Source organism: Lingula anatina, chromosome 10, assembly GCF_051362555.1.
Source record: "Lingula anatina isolate TDL-2025a chromosome 10, LinAna3.0, whole genome shotgun sequence".
NCBI lineage: Eukaryota > Metazoa > Brachiopoda > Lingulata > Lingulida > Lingulidae > Lingula > Lingula anatina.
The window spans coordinates 17,035,105-17,059,546 of NC_141776.1; the positions used below are offsets into that span (position 1 = coordinate 17,035,105).

General features: G+C 39.2%; 1 protein-coding gene across 1 annotated transcript in view; it reads left to right on the top strand.

Moving 5' to 3' along the window:
- LOC106177183 (uncharacterized) overlaps positions 1 to 24,442 on the top strand; it is a 31,741-nt gene that overhangs the window by 4,994 nt on the left and 2,305 nt on the right. Inside the window, exons 3-38 of the mRNA XM_013559885.2 lie at positions 734 to 868; positions 1,355 to 1,399; positions 4,546 to 4,608; positions 8,514 to 8,594; positions 9,015 to 9,098; positions 9,293 to 9,355; positions 9,950 to 10,027; positions 10,426 to 10,581; positions 10,888 to 10,950; positions 11,201 to 11,299; positions 11,660 to 11,713; positions 12,040 to 12,133; positions 12,497 to 12,619; positions 12,972 to 13,277; positions 13,790 to 13,861; positions 14,165 to 14,463; positions 14,969 to 15,137; positions 15,607 to 15,717; positions 16,101 to 16,315; positions 16,619 to 16,769; positions 17,134 to 17,247; positions 17,508 to 17,768; positions 18,098 to 18,259; positions 18,705 to 18,800; positions 19,154 to 19,243; positions 19,588 to 19,721; positions 20,096 to 20,402; positions 20,603 to 20,656; positions 20,876 to 21,061; positions 21,430 to 21,563; positions 21,840 to 21,984; positions 22,336 to 22,464; positions 22,918 to 23,125; positions 23,445 to 23,557; positions 23,771 to 23,976; positions 24,290 to 24,376. Of these exons, the coding sequence (XP_013415339.2) occupies positions 734 to 868; positions 1,355 to 1,399; positions 4,546 to 4,608; positions 8,514 to 8,594; positions 9,015 to 9,098; positions 9,293 to 9,355; positions 9,950 to 10,027; positions 10,426 to 10,581; positions 10,888 to 10,950; positions 11,201 to 11,299; positions 11,660 to 11,713; positions 12,040 to 12,133; positions 12,497 to 12,619; positions 12,972 to 13,277; positions 13,790 to 13,861; positions 14,165 to 14,463; positions 14,969 to 15,137; positions 15,607 to 15,717; positions 16,101 to 16,315; positions 16,619 to 16,769; positions 17,134 to 17,247; positions 17,508 to 17,768; positions 18,098 to 18,259; positions 18,705 to 18,800; positions 19,154 to 19,243; positions 19,588 to 19,721; positions 20,096 to 20,402; positions 20,603 to 20,656; positions 20,876 to 21,061; positions 21,430 to 21,563; positions 21,840 to 21,984; positions 22,336 to 22,464; positions 22,918 to 23,125; positions 23,445 to 23,557; positions 23,771 to 23,976; positions 24,290 to 24,376 (4,887 nt within the window). The remainder of the gene's footprint in view (positions 1 to 733; positions 869 to 1,354; positions 1,400 to 4,545; positions 4,609 to 8,513; positions 8,595 to 9,014; positions 9,099 to 9,292; positions 9,356 to 9,949; positions 10,028 to 10,425; positions 10,582 to 10,887; positions 10,951 to 11,200; positions 11,300 to 11,659; positions 11,714 to 12,039; positions 12,134 to 12,496; positions 12,620 to 12,971; positions 13,278 to 13,789; positions 13,862 to 14,164; positions 14,464 to 14,968; positions 15,138 to 15,606; positions 15,718 to 16,100; positions 16,316 to 16,618; positions 16,770 to 17,133; positions 17,248 to 17,507; positions 17,769 to 18,097; positions 18,260 to 18,704; positions 18,801 to 19,153; positions 19,244 to 19,587; positions 19,722 to 20,095; positions 20,403 to 20,602; positions 20,657 to 20,875; positions 21,062 to 21,429; positions 21,564 to 21,839; positions 21,985 to 22,335; positions 22,465 to 22,917; positions 23,126 to 23,444; positions 23,558 to 23,770; positions 23,977 to 24,289; positions 24,377 to 24,442) is intronic.

Genomic DNA, 24,442 nt, shown 5'->3' on the forward strand with positions numbered 1-24,442 from the left:
GGGCACATTGATATTTTGGGGTATGAAACTCTGGCTTACTTTGATCTGCACATTTTATATACAAATATTGTAGTACTACAACAGTGCCTTGGAGCAGTTCTGTACAGTTTCTAAACAAGAAATACTCTGTAGCAAATATAGAGCAGCAGGCAGGTTAGTTTCTAAACAAGGAAGGCACTACACAAATATAGCCTAATGAACCCTAGCAATTTGTGACCCCTAGGTTTCCAACTTGGCAGTAATCAAAACTTGCAACTTGAACTGAATTTGTGAATGGTGTTGCTATTTTTAAAGTAATTATCTCCCCTTTGAAATCTTTTACCAAACTGTTTTTCTTGTAATTTGTCAGAGATATACAAGACTGAAATAAAACAAATTACAAAGTGGTATGTGATTTGGTTGTTTTACTGTTTGGGCTAAGCATACCTCAGACTATTAAGTTCATAACACAAACATTCTGGGCTCTTTTTATAGTAAACAAAATGCCAGATATCATAGAGTTTGAGAAAAAAGAATTTTTGAAATATTTGGATGGAGCCAAATGTCTTTGACAATAGTTCAGAAGTTGGTAGGTAATATCAATTGCCAAATGTGTTAGGTGTGCTGAAAGTTGTGAGGCATGACAGGAAATGTGAGAGAATGCTCAAAGTGTGGTTGATGTGATAGAAATCAAAATTGTGTTAGGTGTGACAATTTGAATTGCACATGCTAGACTATTTATATTATTTTCTAGGGTGAGGTGGGGATCCCAGGCCTGAGAGGTTCACAGGGATTGCCAGGAATCATGGGACCTGAGGGGCGACCAGGACCCCGGGGAATGAGAGGAGACCCAGGAGAAGATGGAGCCATGGGACCCAAGGGATTAAGGGTCAGTGACTGTTATAACTGTAATCAGCTTACAGTTTCACATGTTAAATAAGAAATGATTCGCAGGTTTAGAAATATGGTAATGAAATATTGTAAAAAATTCCTTAAAAAGGCAATTTTGTACAACAAATTTTTCACTTGGATTATCTGTGATTTGAAGAGATTCTGTTCATTTGTTTTTTTTTTTTTTGTTTATTGTAGTAGTATCCCACAACATTTAAAGAAATTAGTGATGAATTATATTTACCAAAATAATGCCTAAAATCAATGTTTCCAACATTCCAAAAAGAAAGTTGGATATATGTTATGAAATTTAATTGTGAATGATTGAAAATGGCAAATGTGAAAAAATGAGGTCATTTTCAAATGTAAAAAATTGAGGTAATAAAATATACTAAGTGTTCAATTTTTCGACTTGAATTACCCTGTTTAGCAGACATGTTTATTACAATTATTAACACCCAGTCAAAAATTAATATTTTTCCAGGGAGACATGGGTATGCCAGGATTCACTGGTGTTCCAGGAACTCCGGTAAGTGAACACCAAATTCTCAGTTTCCAGGATTGTGAAGACTGCAGCGATAATACATATATTCTAGCCACTTGTTGTGATGTGTCTAACTGGGTGGCAGCTTTCCCCACTGTTGTTATTTATTGGTATAGCAAAGGTTCAAGTCTGAAACTTACTCTTACATGTGGATTTGATGACGAACTGTGTGAGGATCTGATGTGAAAATATGTATGTGAAATTTGGAATTGAGTACATTACTTTGTTAATGATATCAGATAGCATTTTGGTCACAGACTAATTAATTTTTTTAGACTGAAGATGTAAGATTGTCATTGTGATGTATAAGTGAATATCTCAAAAAATGTTTCTGATGAAAATGTAATCTTTCTCTAAATCTGATTATGATTAACATCAGTTCTAAAATATTTATACTCACCCCACAAATAAAATAAACTTGTTTATGCCTTTTTGTCACTCGGCTTTTAACATCACATTTGATAATTACCGAAAGAATTAAAGGGGCTTCACCTTATTAATTAAATTTAACTATGATTAGTCACTTAGTAGACTTTGTGAGTGAACAAAGATAGCCTGCCTCCCACCCAATTACATTGATCAATGTGTCAATGACATACCTACCCCATGGACATCATTAATGACACAGAACCCTCCCAAATCATTTGTTTTACTAGTCATAAACAGACTAAATAGATAAAGAAAGATGGCAATAAAAGTGAACTGCAAGATCTTAAAGAGGAGATAAAACCTTTGAAAGTGGCAGAGCATTGCCTTGGGAGTGCCTAATAAAGAGAGAGAAGGAATGCTATCTCCCCTTTTTGGTGTGAAGTACAGCCACTTAAGTAGTCCAGGATAATTCCAGATTTAAACATGTCAGTATCAATTAGGGCAGGAGTCTCGGCCCACAGACAGCTGATCTGGTTCACTGAGTAGAATGCCTTTTATGCTTGCCACTTTCCAAGGGCATGGTTTAGACAGTGCTGTTTGGATCAGCCTGTGTACGCACCTAGTGTGCTTCATCTCCCTGTGAAGGTAAAATTCACAGAAATAAACTTAAGCATTGCACTGCAAACAGCTGTGATAAGTTTTTGGTTTTGTGTAAACAGAACTGGATTTAGAATTTTGCCACCTGATGTTATCTGGCTGAGAAACTGGACACAAGAAACTTTGAAAGATTCTCAGAAAATAATCACAAAAAAGAAGACAAATTTCAGTCTCATCCATGGATTTTAAGAGAAAATACCCAAGGAATCTTGGTATGTTCAAGTACATGTAACACCACTTTTATAGACATGTACAATTTTAAGTAAACAAATTTTAAAATATTTTACTTATTAATACAAGATTCCTTATAAACCACTTCTCATTTTATTTAAGCATGTTCATGTTTTGATTCCCTCTTCTAGTTTGTGTTCTGAAGGAGAGTCTGATATAATGTGTGAGCAGTATTAACCCAGGCTACCTTTGACTTCTGTAGAAGTTTGACCTTAGCATATCATGCCTTGCCTTAAACAGGTGCTTGCTGATACAGTAACAAGCCCCCTCACCCCATTCCCACCTCACCTAGATTCTACTCTTCACCAAAGGCCAACTGGATGACTTTTGTCCTGCAAGATATCACAATACAGCACAGAAATAACGCTACAGAGAAATAGCCACAAAAATATTTTGTTTATCTTGCAAAAATTTTTCTCCATGCCCCTGGAAGAGTGTGTACACCTAAATTCCAATGAGGCTGTAGAGAGTGGAGGAAGCAGTGTGTTTGATGTGGTCTGGTGGTAATGTGCCGGGTGGTCCAGGGTTAATTGTTCCCTGATGTAGCCCAGGATCACTGCTCTGGTTCCAAAGGTCAGTTGAGACTCATCTCTATGGCCCTGTTCAGAACAGATGATCTGCGGACTATTTGATCCGTGGACTTAATATGGCCGGCCCCACTTAAAAGCAGTGCCACCTAATCCCCTGATGTTCTCCCCACCTCCCACATCTCAGAGCCGAGAATTAATAGGTAAGCTCCTGCAGGGATGGCGAGTACAGATGTGGGAAGACCACACGGTGCATTTCTTTTAAGTGGGTCAGCCATATTTGATCTGTGGATCTGTTAGGCTGTAGATCAGATTGTTCTGAAAGCTCCCTATATATATCAGTGCTCTACCAACCTCTAAGGCTGTATTCCCAGACCTTTTAGATCGATCTATCCCCGCGGGGAGTCTCACTAGATTACTGTCAGATAATCTGGCTTAAATGTCCGTCCCGCCTACTACAAGCTGTAAGGGGGTAATTAACTTTCGTGTCCGCCCGGCTGACAGCTATTTAGCGTGAACCCCCAGGGAGTTAGGTTGATCTAAAGTAGATCAATCTAATCTCTGGAAATGGGGTCTAAAACACAGGGTGTAATGAACCACCCACCCCCATCCCCAGTCTATACTTTCCAAGTTTTAAATTTGTTAGGTATATTGATACATAAAATGGCTGAAAGGATCTTGTAAATAACAGAAAACAGAGTTAGTCAAATGGAATGGATCCATAGAAATTGGATCACAGACAAAGGCAAGTTTTGGTTTATGATATGTTAACTGATATATTTTGAAAGGAAGAACCTGCAGGAAATTTCGATGTCATGACTTCATCAGGAAAAGTATTCAAACCACTTGAGAGATCATCTAATTTTATGGCATTAGGGTCTGTAAACCTGGTGCCAGTAATAAGAATTCTGTTTGTGTGTTGTGTAACTGCAATGTGTCTGTCAGCTGGGAGACAGTTTCTATGGCCTCATCCATTCATGATACCCAGATGATTGGCAACAGATGAGCTGCAAATAGATTCCAGAAATTAAACTGGAATGTTTTTCTAAAATTACGCAATAGTTAGCCTGGAGCTTTTGCTTTATGTTGACATTTGAGTTGAGGTTTGTTTCTACATTTCAAATTGATAAAGATGGACTTTGGACAGGAACTGAAGTCATCGGCTGAAATTTGAAAAAATGAATATCATGAATCACCATTAACTTTTCCTCCAATTTTTGCACTAAATAAAATCTGGTTAATTTTTTTAGAATGTTTTTGTATTGGCATTCCAAAAACTTCACTAAATTCAAGATCTGAGCCATGAACAATTAGCAGAAAATGATTTTTGAATATTATTTTTTTCAGGGTCTGCAAGGTTTGGATGGACCAGTAGGAGAGCCGGGTTATCCAGGGTGCAATGGAACCAAGGTAAGGGATGAGTTTTGCTATCACTACAGCAGTCAAAATTATTACCCCCTAGCTGTTCAAGGGGGTTGGGCAGGGGCGGATCCAGAGTTATTTTTGAAAGTCTTTCAAATATTCTTTGTTGATCAGTCCTCCAATTTTGACTGTCTTCAGACAGAAAAAATTAGATTCCCGTCAGTGCAGCTTAAAGTATTCTGACTGTCTTTTGAAAGACCAAGACCACAGCCTCTGTCCGCCCCTGCTGGGTATCAGGCAATTAAGCTGATTACACTGACTGCACTTTAGTGAGAATCTCCGTAGAGCTGGATCGATCCAGCTAGTCTGATGTCTGCAACGGGTTTTCCCTAAAAATCTATTTCTTGAAGCCTTTGCTTACTACCAAATTCATCAAATTGGAGTTCAGTGGCTGAAACTGTTTTTTTTTAATTTATTTATTGGTGAATATATTGAACAAAACTATTTAAACTTTTCTCAGGTAACAAAGTTTTAATGATTTTACCCTATTGGGGTTGTTAGTCAAAATTCAAGGTCCTCTTGAGGAAGTCTTGTTCACAACTTTTCAGCTTATGAGCTCTAAATGATGTTTGGAATTTGAATACCTTTTGCGCACTCCACGAAGTGTAAGTGTATGTTTATCGTGTATGTTTATCCCTATGTAGGATGACGATCTGGATATTGCCTTTGTGGAATATAAACCTACTGTGCCACACAGGCACAAACACGCCCACTCTCTCTCTCTCTCTCTCTCTCTCTCTCTCTCACACACACACACACACACACACACACATACACACACTGTGCCACCCACACCCCTGTATGAAATATAAAAAGAAATGAGCCTCCTTTCAGAATCACAAGCACAAGTGCCGTGTGTGGGTGGTTAACTTTGAGTCTCCAGAAAATTGAACACAAAAGCTCAGCTGTTATGCCATGTTTGATGTATTAGCTGTTTTGTTGTGCCCCTAAGGCCAAGGTTTTATTCCTAGTACAGTTCTCACACATGGTTCCTTAAAAATTTGAGTTTTTGCACTGAAGTGTTGCCAAAAAAAATGAGTGTTTTTATCTAAAAATCTTGCCATGGTTTTTAAGAACTTCTTCCCCAATTGGCTCAGGTGTTAGTTAACACCCATGAGCACATTGAGAAGTGAAAGAAATAATATGGTCATCTTTATTTGTTTGGCAGACGTGAGTTTTTTTCCACAAAAATGTGGAATTCTGCATTTTTTAATTCAACTCTGATGGTTCCTGAGATTTGTCAATGTCTGCAATAAAATCTGGTTCTGAGGGTTTTTTTAAATTTAATTTTATTATATTTTTTAAACCTAGGCTCATGACTGGTTTGTGTAGTTAACAATCTTTAGAAAATAAAAAACTTGTGAAGGAAATGCATTCTGTATGAAACGGCACATTTGGGTCTATAATTTAGCTTGATGGATGCGAAAGATTTTGAAAAGTTTGATAAAATTATACCTTTCCAATCGAACTAAAAAATTTCAGTGTCAGAAATAAGTTTTTTTGATGTGCATAATCTTTTTGAAGATAATCGTAAGTGAAATAAGTGTACCAGTGTGCTGCATCATGCTGCTGGTGACACCTGGTGGTAAGATTCAGCATTAAGGTACACTTGAAACCCATGACATATGAGCACAGAGCTCTTAAAAAAACAGTCTAAGCATCCAGTCATGTGTTTACTCAGTCTAGCTCAGTGCAAACACACATAGAACATGTTTTCTGCAGAACAGTTCTTCAATTGAAACAATTGTGTTTTTATTATTAATTCCGTTCTGAGAATGCTTCTGCTTTATGAAGAACATGAACTGCATTGGCGCTATTACTGGGTCTGACCTTAAGAAAGAGAAAAAAAATGGAAAAAGAAAAGAAATATTGCTGCTGGATAAATACAGTGTGCTTTTGTAATTAATTTAATGTAAAATTAAAATCATGAAATTACATAGTATTAAATTGTAACATATGTAAAAAAATATTTTTTTTCAATAGTAACCTTTTGTAATAGAAATCCCTGAGCCTTCAGAAAAGCCAGTTATAAAAATAACTTAATTTTGGAGCATTTTTGGCATTTTTAGGAAAATCTGACCTTCCTAACATACATTGATAAAGTTGACCCAGAAGAATATGGTGATTTGAACTTGATAGAATAATAGTTGTTAAGTAATTATAAAAAATCACGGAGGACTACAGGGGGTTAGGACTATTGTTATCTAAGGTCTTTTTACATCAAGCATTATATCTAATTCTTCCATCTTAAGCTGTATCTCTTTAGAGGTTTTACTAAGAAATTTCCCCGAAAAGGATAAATTTGCTTTTGCAAGGTCACCATATTTGTACCAAACAAAATTGATTTACTGTGTTGACTTAGAAGGCTCTGTTTAGGTGAATTTCCTACTTAGTAACTAAACTATTTTAAGAGTTTAAAAGCTGTCAGTCTAAAAAAATATACCACTATAGTTGGAATGCCCCAGTATAATATTAAATGTAAAAAGACCTAAATTCATTGTGCCAGAATCCTGTCAGTGGCCCCTTTACGCATATTGCTTTGACAAGTTTTGATAAGTGCAAGAGATTGTGAAGGGGAAACATTAAGTTTGAAAATCATGAAACTATTTATCAAAAAATATTCCATCAAGAGCCGTCAGAGGACACTTGCACAAACCTCAGATAGTCAAAGACTTGACACCTTAAATCACGTTGCCATGACAACACCATGGCAACTCAAACATTTGAACACACAAGGTGCCATATATCAGGTAGCATGGGAGCTGGGGAAGGAATTATCATCACCTTATGTGTGAAGTGGCACAGGACCTTGTGTTAAGGTCAGAGTTAATCAGGCTAAATATTATTGTGAACAATGTATTTTCCACTGACTTCACACACATTAGTGGTTTGAGGGTGGAAACTGGCGCTCACATGTTTACGTGTTGATGGTTTGTGTGTGGGAATGGGTACAGGGATAAATACTTTGCTAATTTCTTTTCTAGGGTGTGATGACGGATTGGTTTAAATCATTTAGTAATCTTAGGTAATGATGTATATATCAGACTGAAGGAGAACAGTTTAAGCAAATGGTGGTTTTAGTCTGTTTATCATAGCCACTGAAACTGCATCTCATTGCAGATACAGGGTGAACTTATTGCCAGCTTTTAGGTCTCATTTCCAATGAAATTTTTATTCTGCATAGATAGATTCAACTCCCTGGGGGCTTTTTTTGAATGCAATCAAATTAACAGATTTACATGCCTCCCCTTGAGTAGAATGTAGAAAAAGCTGGTGATAAAGTAAGTATGTTGGAAGCAAGAGGAGACATGTTAGTCTGTTAATTTGATTGCATTCAGCTACAGTCCCCCCCCCCCTTTCCCTGGGAGTTGGATTATTAACCTACACAAATGAGAATGAGCCCTTAATCTGAACCTCCTGTCCTGTTCTGGAAAAGTAAAAAAAAATTAAATGAAAGTCTTCTCCCTGCCCTATGTTTATACTGTGTGCAAATGCCTCAGCCATTAGCTGTGTTTTGAAGTGTAAATTGTTTTGATAGACCAGAATAACCTGGTCCTCTGGAGAACCACAAGTGGACCACTGAGGGGTTAACAGCCCACACAGATGGCCATCAAGTTTCTAATATTAAAGTTGTCAACTACTTCAATACCAGATATCCTCCAGAAAGTTAGCTTTAACAACCTCCTTATTTCTCTTCTTTCCCTGGTTAATTTCATCCTTAATACTAAAGATTTTATGTATTTGTATTTAAAATGAAAAAGTAATTTGAATGTATTGATGATAATGATTTGTATAAAGAGAGGGTAATTTTTTTTTCACCTTTATTTTAGAGAACACTAAGCGAACTTCATTTCTACATAAAACATATTGTAATATTTCCTCCATTATTTCAGGGAGAGCCAGGTCTGCCAGGGTTCAAAGGTCAGCCAGGCCAGCAGGGTCCCAGGGGTATACCAGGAGTGGATGGACCAAAGGTTAGGACTCATTGATGGATGTACTTGGTTAAGATTGTGATAGAGAAGACTGATTGTGTTGGGATGAGCTGGAACACCCAGACACAATCAGATGTGCCTTGTGTGCATCTGTTGCTTGTTAATCTTTTCATTGATGATTTTAGATTGAGTTTTCAGTTGGACATTTTACTTCCAAAGACAAGAATTTATTAGTGTCTGTTTTAAGTATTTTCAATCTAGCACAACAATTTATTTATGTCTGTTTTAAGCATTTACAATCCAGCACTTTACATTTAGTAATGTAATATATAAATAATGCAGAATATATGCTTCATAATGAATAAAGTAAAACTGTTCATTCTCAACACTGAACAAAAGGATGATAAGAGCCTGTATTATTATTATTATTATTATTATTATTATTATTATTATTATTATTAGGGAGAGCAAGGAGAGGTGACAATCCTGGGCACAGGGCAGGGACTCCGGGGTGACAGAGGAGTAGACGGAAAACCAGGACAGAGGGTGAGAAAATGCACATGCATACGCAAGCACACACGTGTATGCTTACACAATTATCCACATACACACATACGCTGATACGAAATGTAAAGGAGCATGAACAGAGAGAGAGAGAGAGAGATTGCTCGCTTTTGGATGTGTTCACCAACTCTTAATCTGTAATTTATTCTCAACAAGTGGTTGTGATTATGTTCCAGGGACTGCCTGGTATTCCTGGATACAATGGAGAGAAGGGACCCAGAGGAGAGGCAGGTTTTCAGGTAAGGATACCAAAGTTGAACGGAGGCCATCTTCATGTCTGAATGAAGTAGTGAACTGGAAGTGGCAAATCGTGTTCCACAATTTAGATTGGAGTTTTAAAAACATCTAACTTATTTACTAATCATGTAGTATTTTGTACCATATTTACAATGTACCAGATTTATAAAATTGTGTTTATTTCAAATTTTGCTGCCAGTTGGAGAAAGGTATTTGTCATGCTGTATAGATATATACTTTTGTATGGGTGGTTGTGTAGCATTATTTTTAAGTTAAAAGACTCTGAAACAAAATTTAAATGTGACTGTTCTACAGTTTATCGTGTTTCCTTTCTTATTATAGAAAATTGCCATTTAATACATCTGGATTAAGATAAAGGTTTTGATTTTTTTTCTGTTTGGGTAGAAATTATTATGATTTTGGTACACATTTGAACATAAAAATATGCATATATGTTATGGTAATTAGAGTTAGAATCATGCATGAAGATATTTTATTAACTTTTCTTTTATTTATGACAAACGTTAAATCTGAAAAAGATACAACAGTTTGAAATTCAGTTTGTGATGAATTCCCATATTTTCTGTATCACACAGGGGCCACCTGGTGTACCAGGAGAGTATGGTCCAAAAGGAATTATGGGAAAAGATGGGGAAGGAATAGATGGAGATCCGGTAGGAATATGACATGAGTGTGTGAATGTGTGTGTGTGTATATATGCTTGTAAGAGTGTGATAAGTAGAACTTCCGTATAAAGCATAATCATTTTAGATTTCTGGTCAGTTTTACACATAGTCATAATTGTGGTCATTGTTTTTAATTTTAAAGTTCAAATAGATTTTTTTTTTGAAGTTACAAATTTTATCCAAAATGTCTTTGCAACCACACGTGCTTGTACACACACACACACACACACACACACACACACACACACACACACACACACCAAAACAATCTTCCAATATTAGTTAACATCCTCAAGATCACTAGAGGGCCAAAAATCTTCAACATCTTCACCCAGAACATTTTTCAGCATTTGATTCTCTCACCGACTTCCATTTTCTCCCCCCAGGGTCCTCCAGGTCCCCAGGGTCCCAAGGGTATCGCTGGGTCTGCAGGAATTGACAAGCCTCCAGAGTTGGTCCAGGGACCGAAAGGAGACCAAGGGATGAAGGGAGACAGGGGTGAGAGGGGGTTCAATGGATCGCCAGGACAACCAGGGAGAAATGTGAGTGAAAAATTATAGTGATACAGTGGCCACATTCTCAACGAATCCAATAAAAATAATAATAATAATAATAAAAATCTAATTTGAGTCTAAAATCCAAATTTATTCAGTAGACTTAACAACAAAACCTGAAAGAAATAATATAAAGGCTATAGTCAAAAAATTGATGAAAACAATGTTTTATAATTTCAGCGTAGCCCAGACCTTCCTTATTTAATATATCAAATAGTTTCACAATGTTATAGACTGCAGTGGAGCCCATGCTCTATTAAATATATCAAATACGGTAATGTTATATAATTGCAGGGTATCCCAGGCCTGCCAGGACCTAAAGGGGAGAAGGGAATGTTTGGGCCATCAGGACGCAGAGTAAGATTAAGTTATCACAGGAGTAATATATTGGTGAAATAAGAATGTTGCTTGTCTTAAAGTTTAATCATTTGAATGACTGTCAAATGCACCCAGTTAAATAACTCTATAATCTAATTAAAACTCTGTAAAGACTGATATTTCTTAATTCATTATTTCTTATAATGCAATAACTTTATATTGACATATTCTTTCTCTGTGAATACTTTATGTCTTGTTTATTCATACAACATATTCATTGTATAAATAGGGTAAGCGTGGCAAGCAGGGACCCCTTGGCCCTACAGGAGCTAAAGGAATGAAAGGAGCCACAGGTTTTGATGGTATTCCTGGACGTGATGGCTTCTCTGTAAGTTTTGCATTTGTTAAGTCCTACTTTGTTGTTAACAGTTAATATATTAAGGTTATAATGAGTGAAAAGAAGTTATAGTGTTGGCCACTCAGCTCAAAAACTAGAGATGAAAGATTTCTGGATTTATTCAGATATTTGAGTGTTTTTTTATGACTCCTGACCTCCCACATAGAACTTTATGCCTATAGTGCTTGTATCTCAGGATCTCTTTAAAAGGTCCACTCAAACAGTAGCTAATCTATAGTTGTAGTAATCTTGATTATGAATAAAATAGCAGATGGAAAATAATCAAATTTTGAAGAGATACAGCAGAAATGATAACATTACTGATAAAGAACTATTTGTTTTTTTCCCCAGGGTAGGAGAGGAGACCCAGGGTTCAGGGGTCCAGATGGCCCCCAGGGAGACCCAGTAAGTTACTTCATCAATTAAAAGATCTTTTTTGTAAAAGATTGCTTTTTTTTTTCAAATGAAACAACAACTTAGATATATTTCTTCATTCTTCATACTTTTACTATTCAAACTATTCAGCACCTCATATGGCAGCTGGGCTGTATCCTCCCCAGGGAGATCGTCCCAGTAATGTAATGACCAGGCGTCTAACTGTTCTAATATATCGCATTATACCCCACTGTATTTATATATACTTCATAGAATTGTATAACTCAACTACCTCTAGTTGCAAATAAAGATGATTATTATTATTATTATTATAAATATCCATTGTTACTTTCCAGGGCAGGCGAGGTTCAGATAGTCCTGGCCCAGGAGGTCCCGGGCCAATAGGCAGACAAGGGTTGCCTGGGATACCGGGTGGTCCAGGAATTCCTGGTAATTTGCTGCTGCATTCAGTGATTATGAAATGCATTAGTGGTGTTATTTTTGTATAATTTTATATTAATTGACATATCATATTTTTAACTAGACTAGTTTTTATGCTATTAAAGGGTGGTAAAGCAAACTATATTTTGGTAAAAAAAATAAAAATAAAAATAATTGGCACCTATTTAATTTGATTTGAACATAATTTTTAATGGTAAATTTAAGTGATGGCCCAGAGTGAAGGTGTGTCAAGTTTTTGAAGACTTGTTCTTGGACTGGACCACTGTATTTGATTTAAATACTAACTTCCAAAAATGACAGAAAAGAAACACATTTCCCCAACTTGGACATATTTTCCCATTGCTTGACCAGGTGCCCCAGGCCTTCAAGGCAGAGATGGACCCAAGGGTTACCGTGGAGACCCGGGAAGGGATGGACTTCCAGGACCTAGAGGAAGTACTGGGTACTCCATGAAGGGTGAAATTGGACCAGCAGGTATGTCATATTAATACCACTAGCTTTGAATTTAGGAATATTCCTTATACATGTAGAACTCAATGGAATTATGTAACACTGTGATAGCAGCAAGATGTGTATCATTCATTTACAGCCATGTATATTCTCTCTCTCTCTTCCTCTTTCTCTCTCTCTCTCAACATGTGCGTGCCTGCACACACACACACACACACACACACACACACACACACACACACACACACACACACACACACACACACACACACACACACACACACACACACAGATAATGTATTGCAGGTTTACACTGCCTTAAACTGACCATATGTTTAGTCTTGACGCATATATATGTACATATGTTCTATTCCAGGACCCCCGGGTTTTGATGGTATCCCAGGTGACCGTGGATTGCCAGGTTTACAGGGTTTGCCAGGCGAGAAAGGCGAGGAAGGCCAGACAGTAGAGGGGCCCCCTGGGTTTACAGGACTCCCGGGGCGGTCTGGGCGAGGTGGACCCCCTGGGGATCTTGGTGAGATAGGGTTTGTAGGAGACCCTGGTCTACCCTGGACGGGACCAATATTTCCTGGACCAAAAGGTTTCCCAGGACCCCCTGGACAGAAGGGTGACCCTGGGTTCCAGGGAAGGGATGGCCAGAGGGGACTGGATGGATTAAAAGGTAAAGTGGGATAAAATTATATATATAATATGTATAAAACATAGCTAAAATAAGCAAAAATGTTTATAAACTTGGTAGTTAGATCATAAATGAAAATTATCAAATACATGCCAAAAAACTTTCATATTGTTAGCTTACAGCCGCTATTTCATCTAGGGGTCAGTGAGTGTCAACTTCTACCTACGTCAGTCTGATGAAGGCCTACGATGAGGTTGGCCGTAAGCTAACAGTATGAAAGAATTTCAGCTTGTGTTTGATAATTTTTATTTGTTATAAGCTGAAATACTTTTATACTGTCAGCTTATGACCATCTTGGACATTTTCATCAGACAGATGTGAGTAGATTTTGTTATTCACTGACCGCTAGGTGGTATAGCTACCAGGTTACTGCTACTATTTAAGTCAGACTGCATTCCTTGGCAGGTCTTTCATTTAATTCATTTTGAATGTGGTTTAACACCAAGGTCAGTGTCAGACTATGTAGGTCACCCGTGTTATTTATCCACCTTCAGGGCCAGAGGGAGATGACTGTGGCCAGTGTCCACCTGGAGGGAAAGGAGAGCCTGGAGAGCAGGGAAGAGAAGGTGAGCCATGGTGGTATTGGGCAGTTATCACTTGATCTCTTAGTGTGCTACTGATCCTTAAAAAATAGAATATGCAGAACTCCATATGAATATTTCTCTCTTCTTGTGAAAAATGCAAACCAGTTGCCTTACATAGGTTCTTGAAGTGAGTATTTCTTTGTTCTTGATATTCTTTTTGATGGCATACATTATTGGTTATAACCCCTCCAACCAGTTCCCTCACATATGTTCTTGAACTGAGCATTCTTTATGCTCAAGAGAGTTGTAGATGACATGCAGTAACTTTCCCTTTCTTCCATCAAGGTGCTAATGGCATCCCAGGTCCTCCTGGTTTTACTGGCCCACCTGGTTTCCCAGGCCCGAAAGGAAACCCAGGTCGGCCAGGTGCCCGAGGTCTGCCAGGACAACAGGGACGTAATGGGTTTGAGGGCCTACCCGGGCTGAAGGGAGAGCGAGGGGAACTGATCATTCCACGGCCAGTTCCTGGATTAAAAGGCCAGCCAGGAGACCAGGGTTTCCAGGGATTGCCAGGGTTGCCGGGACGACCAGGCGGGAATGGTGATGTTGGGTTGCCTGGGTTACCTGGGGAAAAAGGAATGAAGGTATGTGGAGTTAAAAGGCTTTGTTCACTTTGGAGAGGAACTAAAACTGCAGCATTTGACTACAGTAGTCGAACAGGCTTTCTAGAGACTTTCCTCTCCACCTCCCCCACACACAACACTTCCCCCCCCCCCCCCCCAATTACATTTCAGATTTTTTTTAAGGATCACAAAAATTAATGAAAGATCTGGTGATTTTCAATAAAATGCTCCAGTTTAAGTTGGCCCTGAAAGAAAATCATTTACCTGTTTTTGAGACAGTAAAATGATGTAGAGTCTGTAGAAATGTAAAAGCAATACATATCAGATTATAACATTGATTGCTTGCATGTTCAAAGAAAATTGAAGTAAAATCCAATTTAGCAAAAGGAAAGTATTTCAAAGTATTTTATGTGAATTTAAGTAATTATTGTGAGGCACATTGTATATAAAGACTTGAAAATTCTTTTTAAAAAAGAGGCACAATTTTTTCCTGTTTATACAATCTAGCTGTGTTTTTCTCCTGTAGGGGGCAGTAGGTCGTCCAGGGTTAAATGGCCAAGATGGTCCCAAAGGCTCCCCAGGGCAGCCTGGCCTGAGAGGGGCTCCTGGTGAAGACGTGCAAGGTTTTGTAGGTCAGCGCGGTGATGATGGTTTTCCTGGGCCTCCTGGAGACCCTGGTTTGAATGGATTTCCAGGTAACACTGTGATAGTTAATATGTATATGGTCCTTTTCACATTGTGACAAGCACGTTTCCTGTTCGAGAGATTGACACCTTTTAGCCAGGCTTTTATGAAAGAGAGTCATTTAAATGGAGCCATGGTTAACTAACCTGATTAACTTTGAATGGTCCAAACAGTGAACTTGTGAAACAGAGTAAAAACATCTGTTAAATGTGCTTGCATAATGTGAATAGGGACTTTTGTGTAATGATGTGGATTAAGGATCTGTAAGGGGAGACTTGTGTTGTGTATGTCTTAAGGTGTGGTAAAACTGTATGTGTGTGTGTGGGGGGGGAGGGGCAGTGATAAAGATACATCGAATATACTTTTTCAATGTCTTGACCTATTACCACAGTAAGCTTGTAGAAAAAACTATTAGAAATATACATGTAAAGATTTTGGAGATGATATTTAGTTTCTTTATCTAAATATTGTTGATTTTAGGTGATAAAGGAGATGCTGCTCCATCAGTGGTATTGGAAAGGTACAGAGGAGATGCAGGCCCCCCTGGGTCCAGGGGAGAATCTGGACTTGATGGGGCCACAGGAATACCAGGTAGGTTGTCATGTTACACAGGATGACCAAGATATAGTTAGGATGTCATGATACAGGGGATAACCAAGATTCAGTCAGGTTGTCATGTTCATGAGGTGCCTCTAGAGTATCAAGAAGGTTGTCATGTTACAGAGGATAACCAAGATTCAGTCCTGTTGTCATGTCCCCAAGGTGCACCATGAGCACCAGGTAGGTTGTCATGTTACAGGGGAAAACTAAGATTCAGGTTGTCATATTTCTGAGGTGCATCATGAGCACCAGGTAGGTTGTTATGGTCCTGAGGGTAATTAAGATTACCTATAATTTAAAGAAATATGATACATTTTTCCTTAAATTTCTCATGCATTATATAAGTTGTAATACTTTGAATTTGCTCTCCTTAGGCTTGCCTGGAATCAAAGGTCAACCTGGAGAGTCAGGATTCCCTGGGCTCCGTGGCAGGGAAGGCGATAACGGTCTCCGGGGACCATCAGGTCAAAGGGGCACTCCTGGAGCCAAGGGGTTCCCTGGAATGCCTGGAGGAAATGGCATCCCAGGTCTGCCAGGTCCTTTTGGTGAGAGAGGAGACCCTGGTCCTGATGGCAACAGAGGACCACGGGTAGGTGGGGCTGTTGTGGACATCAGAAAACCCAGTGGCCATTGATAGGATGAATTTGTTTGTTATTGCATTGCTGCCAGTTCTAAATATTTAAAGTAATATTCCCTCTTTTTTAAGATGCAATGTTTGGATTAAGGACTTTTCTAGCTTTCTGGGTAATTGAAGAGTATTTGCATTTTCCCCAAGTTTTTACTATAATATATACTATTTAACATGGATATGCCAAAGTATCTATCTTTGCATATGCTGTTTTAGATAGTGATTATTAGTTTCAGTGAATGTATATAAAATCTTTTACTCAAGGGTGAACCTGGCAGGGCAGTTGGCACAGGATATGGGCAGAAAGGAGAACCAGGTTTTGATGGGTTTAAGGGCGAGCGTGGTATCTCGGGAAGAGATGGACCCAAGGGTTTGGCGGGACGGCCAGGGGATGTGGGATTGAAGGGGATGAAAGGTGAGTAGGGCTGGCATATTGAACAAGCCTGCAACCAGCAAAGTAATTTTTTTCCTAAAAATGTGGACCTTTTTGACTCCTTAAAGTTAGACAAGTTGAGAAATGGCATAGGGCTGACATATTGAGCAGGCCTACGACCAGCAAATAAAGGTTCTTCTTTTTCCCTTAAGATGTGGGTTTTTTCCCCTTAAAGTGAGGCAACTGAGAAAAAGTAGAGTCTAGATCAAAATTTGCTTCAAACTGACCCTGTCAGGTCAAAATGCCCATTGTCAGTCAGTTTTAAAAATTCCTTTTACTTGATTTGTGTAGACAGTGAGAAAACTGCAATATTTTATAATCATACATTTTTCTTTCTTGTTTTCAGGAGAAAATGGATTGCCAGGTCTTCCAGGAATTGGCCTGAAGGGGGCGCCAGGAGAGAATGGTTTACCAGGAAGGAGGGGGGATAATGGAACGCCCGGACGTGATGGCTTCCCAGGTAGCACCTTGAAACATTTTGAAGACATAAAAAGTTGTGTTATTTATGTCATTTTGAAAGATGACTAAACCAGCTTTTATGCACAGTCTTAAATTGGTGATTATGAATAATCTCTTTCGTGAACTGAAGTCAAACACATGATCAGAATCGATTTGTATGGAGTATTCTAGGCCTGTGAATCACCATTTTCCCCCTCACAATCTTATTTACTAAGAAAACCCTGTATAAGTTTTTCTGTAATTTTGTTGCTTTTCTCTAAGGCATACCCGGAACCAAGGGAGCCCCAGGATCAGATGGTCTGGGTGGCATCCCTGGCAGAGATGGCGAGAAGGGTGAGGCAGGTAACGAGGGACCCTCAGGACCCAGGGGAGACCAGGGTCTACCAGGCAGGGATGGGAACCCAGGGTTCGATGGTCTCCCCGGACGCCCTGGCCCCAAGGGAGAGATGGGAGAAGAGGGGAACAAGGGACCTGATGGGAAGCAAGGAGAGCCCGGATTGCCTGGGCTGCCTGGAGATCAAGGTAAAGTCTTACTGTGGCCGCATTCAGAATAGATGATCTGCGGACTAACTGGTCCCAAGGTCAAATGTGGCTAACCCCACTTGAAAATGATGCCACATAATCCCCTATTGTCTCCACATCTACCACACATGCCAGCCCTGCAGGTGTCTTATTTAATTGTATAATACGTATACTTATATGTTAAATGAGTTGTGTAGAATTTCTGTTAAATATATATATTCATATATAAATATTTTAGTTTTCAGAGAGACAAAATATACAGTACAATTATTACATTGAAATTTAAGCATTAAAAGTATCCTTATTTAATTTGTTTTTTATCCTCCTAGGTCTACCAGGAGATGAGGGTCTACCAGGACCCCAGGGATCACGAGGAGGCCCAGGGAAGAAGGGAGAGAGGGGCAGAAGGGGGCTTCCAGGAAAGAATGGCCGTCCTGGAAACCCTGGGACCTCTGGACTCCCCGGGGATAGAGGAGATCCAGGATTAAATGGTATGAGAGACTTAAATTAAGGGACTGGCTATTATAGCCTGGTTATTTTAATTAAAAGAATGCAGTTGATGAAATACTTTGCTAAGGAGTGAATCTGTTAATAGCATTCATACTACAATTCCAGGTTCAACAGCTCCTGCTCTGAACATGTAAAAGGTTCAAAATTTTTGTTTCAATTTTTTTTTTCAGATATTGCAATTGGTATTTTCATGCATTATCTGTGTCAGAAAGTTTTTAAATCTCTGCAACTTGAATATTTTTTCTAAAACGAACCTCTTTCCATCAGTACTGAGGGAACTGTTTACAACTTTCTCCTTTTTTGACAATATGGAGGCTAGATCACCATACTCTTATCCCTTTTCCCTACACCCCATAACTCTTCATAACCATTTTTAACTCTTTGTCAACTGAAAAATTGCTGAATTTCTGGTGTATTTGTCATTAGGTGCCAAGGGCCAGGCTGGGTTCCCAGGTTTGGACGGAGGTCCAGGGTTCCAAGGAGAGAAGGGTGATATTGGTCCAGGAATACCTGGCCAGCAAGGTTAGTGTCTGTGTGTATGTGTGTGCTGTGTGTGTATATGTATATGTGTGCTGTGTGTATGTTTGTGTATGCGTGGATATGTGCCTCTGTGTACATGTCTCTTATTTATTTTCAAGCTTTTGGCTGCTCCCAGTCTTGAGCATGTGTTGGCCCATGTTTAGTCCTGGGTTCACTAGTGATATTACATACTATAACCTTAATGATAAATGAGAATTTCAATTTCAGTAGATTCTTGATTCGAGTTCATTACTTTTTTAAATGAACAGGTTTTGAAAAAGCGTTGTTACTTAGTTAACTGAATTGTATCTTACTGTGACATTATTTTATTTTTTTTCCTAACAAAACCGTAACAGGACCCAAGGGCTTCATTGGGCGGAGTGGAAACCCAGGTCGTCAAGGTTCCCCTGGTAGAAAGGGAGAGATGGGACAGATGGGTCTTCCAGGTGTGTGTCACAATATGGACATATAGAGCACATAAAGATTTGGTGCAATGTTAGTTACATCTAACACTTTGTGAATTTGTCTTATTAAATTAACACACTGTTTTTTACATCTGACACAATGTCTTCTACATGTGTCACAATGTCTTTTAAATTTAAGACAATGTCTTTTATTTCTAACACAATGTCTATAATGTCTGACATTGTTTTTCACATCCAACACAATGTCTTTCACATCTAATGTTATGTTACCCCATTGGTTCCCCTGGCAGTGAACCGCATTGAAGGTCAATATTAACCTGTTCTTCATTGGCAACATGAGATAACTATAACTGATTATTTGCCAGGTCCTGATGGTCCCCGGGGTGAGAACGGTATCCAGGGAGATAGAGGTTTCCCTGGGTTAGATGGCAGGCCTGGTGCTAAAGGGGAGGCAGGAGAAGATGGAAGTCAAGGCCTGATAGGATTCCCTGGGGACAGGGTAGGTGGGGGTGCCAAGGTGGTGCCCACGGGGTTGGGTTACAGGTTGGAGGGGGGTGTTCACAAATAGAGAGGGTTCATACTGGGAGTGGGAGAGGGGAGGAGGTTGGGGAGCGGGTGAGAGTGTTGGGAATAATTGTTGTTAAATGTTGTCCTTATTAATTGTTTGGTCAATGGATGTTTTTATATCTTTACAGACATTTGGAAGTGCTGTTTTGAAATCGAATAAAATCCACATAGTGTAATGACTTCTTATGCCCCGTCAAATCAATTAGCATCTGAATACAGCACAATGTGAAAAGGGAGCCAGAGAAACACTTTTCCTAAATAGTAATTCACTCAAGTAACTAACTTGCAGAAGTTCTCTTTCTGCAGGGTAACCCAGGACCTGCAGGTCTGGATGGTCTTCCAGGACCTGGTGGTGACAGGGGCCTGGATGGACTCCCTGGGGCCAGAGGCAGGAAGGGGACCAGAGGCAAGGATGGGGACAGAGGGTTTGATGGATTCCCGGGCAACGTTGGGCCCAAGGGTGATACAGGATTTGCAGGCAGGGAGGGGTTGCCAGGGCAACCTGGATTAAGAGGAGAAGATGGATTCCCTGGAGGGAGTGGACAGAAGGGTGACCGTGGGGAGGATGGAAGACCAGGATCTCCTGGAGCAAATGGCCAGAGTGGAGAAAAAGGTATGTAACAGTGCCTGAATGTTAGGATTAATGGCCAGAGTAGAGATAAAGGTATTTTAGAGTACCTGATTATTAGGATTAAGGGGTAGAGAGATTTGCTGTCAGTCCACGCTCATGTTGAGAAGTTCATGCAATGGATATTCAATGTACAGATATGTGATCTTTGCATGTGGTGATAAACTTCCCTCTTGTTATTTTAGGCTCAAGAGGTTTCCCAGGAAGCAAAGGTTTTCCAGGATTAGATGCCCCTCCAGGTAATTGAGTATAAGTTTTTGCACCATATTAGATTACAGTTTCAAAGAATATGATGCATTGTGATTTAAATTTTACACACATGGAACAGAAATGGATATATGCAATCAGCAAACAGAACATAAAAAAGATACATTTAATATATATTGTATACATAGTGTAAAATTGTAATATAATTGTTTGATATAACATAAAACATATAAAAATGTTCAACATGTCAGGCCAGCGTGGTGCGTCAGGAGAGCCAGGAATCCCCGGAGCCCCAGGTTTGCCAGGCTCCCAGGGACCCCAGGGGCTGCCTGGATTTAATGGAGCCCCAGGGCTGAAAGGGTTGGATGGAGAGCCAGGGAGAAGCTTTCCAGGAAGCAAAGGATTTCCAGGAAACCCAGGTCCTGATGGATTCAATGGTAAGAGTGGCTTGGCTGGTGCTAATATGTGGTCTGTATATAACATGTGGTTGAAATAAAACTTGGGAGATTTTCTCACTTGGCAAATGTGGGTGACATTTATGTATATCATGAGTGGTTTTGGAGTTCATGTGTTTAAATAATCTTATTTTTGTTACAATTCTTTCTTTCTTTCTCTCTTTCCATCTGATTTCTATAATTATTATTGTAATTGTTAACAGTGTTTATTTATCTTGTTTTATTTTAATTTCTTGTATTTTTCCCTTTTACTTATTTTATACCTGCTACTTGGTCAAAAATGTTATAATATTAAGAGCATGGAACCTGTTATGTTGTCACTGACTATGTTATATGCTTACTTGGTTAAGGATTGCCTGGCAGGAAGGGGGACCGAGGGAGAGATGGTAATCGGGGTCTTCCAGGGATGAAGGGAGAGGAGGGACTCAGGGGACCCCAGGGAAACGATGGACTTAGAGGGAACCCAGGGGAACAGGGGAGAGATGTAAGTAACAGTTGGTGTAATAGGACACAAATTGGTCATGCATGTGTTTTGTTGGTTCTTGCCTTTAAACATTTGGATGGATATGTTTGGGCTGTTTATATGTAAATTTATAACATAGTCATGCTAAAATACAATGTTTATCTTTTTAGGTAAGACTTGTTAAATAATGAGTATTTGTTTCAAAGTTACGCAAAGTTACGTCAGAAAAGTTCAAGATGAACTGATTTTAAATATCCCCATCTTTTAAATGAAGAAGTCATTTATTACTTTTGGCAGGGCGTACCTGGTTTTCAAGGTGCTCCAGGTAGCAAAGGTTTCCGTGGCAACCCTGGTCTGCCAGGCCTGGATGGTGATCTAGGTCGCCGTGGAGACCCTGGAACTCCAGGGTTTGACGGACAGCCAGGAATTGATGGTGTTAGAGGTGAAGATTACTTTTTCTTTTACGATTTCAACAGTTCTAAGGTATACAATACAGGTTTAAACTTCATATGGCGTGAAAAAATGAAATAGGTTTATTCATTCCGTTTTTCAGCAGTTTTGCCATTGTAACCAACTGGGGTTTGTCTTTTATGTTATTCATAAGCTTAAGGTTTATAATGTGGCTAGGTAACAAATTAAAAGTCTTCGAACCTTTTCTGTCTAATAAACGCAAACCTTTGTATGTACAGACACAAAATTGACAGTAACCTATTTTATGCATCATTATATTCTGCTTTTTGTCTGTACATTTGACAGCTTTGCTGCCTTGTTAATGATTTAATCTGAACTTCAGGTCCAAAGGGAGAAGTGGGAGAGCCTGCGCCTCAGTTTAGCAGGGTTGGACCCAAGGGTTTCCCTGGAGACCCCGGACCAAACGGATTCCCAGGACTCAAGGGACAGCCTGGAGATGTGGGGCCCAATGGTGAATATGCAAATGAAATAAATAAATTTCCTGGAAGATTTATTTTAAAAAGCAACCGAGCAAAGAAAGATCTATTTTCTTAGGCTGGATCCTTGATGGAGCTTTTATTCTTTTCAGTTCTGTTTGCTTGGTTGTGTCTTTTTATTCAATTATACTGTTTGAAAAAGGAGGCGTATCATCAACGCTAAGGGGAAAAGGGGTGCCCCCTCCTAGATCAACCTTTTGTGGAAAACTTCAAAAGCAATTTCAATGTTAAAAGGAATTATTGTGGCCGCAGTTTACACATGAATGCAAACAGAGAAAAATGAGATATTACTAGAGTGATCACTAGATTCAGTTAAAGAACTCTTTAGTGAAGAGGTGCATTGTTGGTGTTGAGGAACCCATGAATATATTATTGGCAATTGTCAGAATACCTTTATTTTCTCATCAGCCAATGATTTCTCCATGCAGGTTTCCCTGGTCTTCCGGGCATGCCAGGCACAAAGGGCTTCAGAGGTGAAGATGGTCCCAATGGCCTTGATGGTCGTCCTGGAAACCAAGGCTCAAGGGGATTGGATGGAGTTGGCGGTTTCCCTGGTAACAGAGGTTCCATTGGCCCACCTGGGATGATAGGGAATCCAGGGCTGCCTGGGGGTAATCCAGGCTTCCTGCTCACAAGGTATCAGACTTGATTACTGTCTGTTGACTACAGCATATGAGTCTTTTTAAGATGCATTTCAAGTATTTTTGTATGAGTATTTCGGCTAAACCTGACCAAATGCATCCATACTGTTTCAAATAGTATTTTATGCAGTAGAACATTATCAGAGAATTTTTTCTGCTTTAAATATGTGCTTTATGGACTGGTAGATCAGATGTACTACTGGAGAATTGAAGATTGTGCATTTTAAAAGTATTTTTCTGATGACCAAGAAAGAATAAATTTGAGATATTTTTCCCTTCAAAAGTGTAAATGAACAGTCTGTAACATCTTTCAGACATAGCCAAAGTACAGCAATTCCAGATTGTCCATTTGGGTTGAGAAAAATGTGGGATGGTTACTCCCTGTTGTTTGTCCAAGGTAATGGCAGGGCCACAGGACAAGATCTAGGTGAGTGTGACATCTTTATTTTGCAAATATGATTAAAGTATTTTGTCAAATATATTAGCTGTATGGCTGATGACTTTGTTTCTATTTCGTAGTTCCACGATCAGCTGGTCTGCAGGTAGGAGTGTTCTCAGTGATCAAAGTACATTACTGGCTTTCCATATAGAAATAACAGCATGTATTGCCCATTTTTCTATTCCTGTCTGTTTTCTCCAGGCTCAGGAGGCAGTTGTCTGCGCCGTTTCAGTACCATGCCATTCATGTTTTGTAACCTGAACAACGTGTGCAACGTGGCTTCAAGAAATGACTACAGTTACTGGCTGTCAACACCAGAGCCCATGACACCCATGATGAACCCAGTCAGAGGGGGACAGATACAGCCATTTATTAGCAGGTGTACAGTTTGTGAGGCTCCCTCTCTGGTGAGTAGGCACGGATATTGTTTTACGTTTTTGCTACCATGAATTTTCTTACACTGTGTACTGGTAAACCACTGCTATTATTAGCCCAGTAAGACCTTGTTTACCCCTGCAGAGATTTCATAATATTTGATGGATTTGCAGTTTGTTTGTTTCATTGATTGATTGATTCATTGATTGGTTGGTTGATTAATTGATTGATTGAGTATTTAACAGCTGTTTTATACATAGGCATGTTGATTTGAATCTGGGAGCTTAAATCATGCTCATTTTATGGCAGCTGTCACAGGGTGTTCCATATATATTCATGTTTTAGGTGATGGCTGTTCATAGTCAGAGCTTCCAGGTGCCCAACTGCCCCAGAGGATGGAAGGGGCTCTGGATTGGATACAGCTTTGCTATGGTAATACACTGGCAGGGATGCCCACAGACATTTCAGACACACAAATGACCTTTTCCAGTAAAAAAA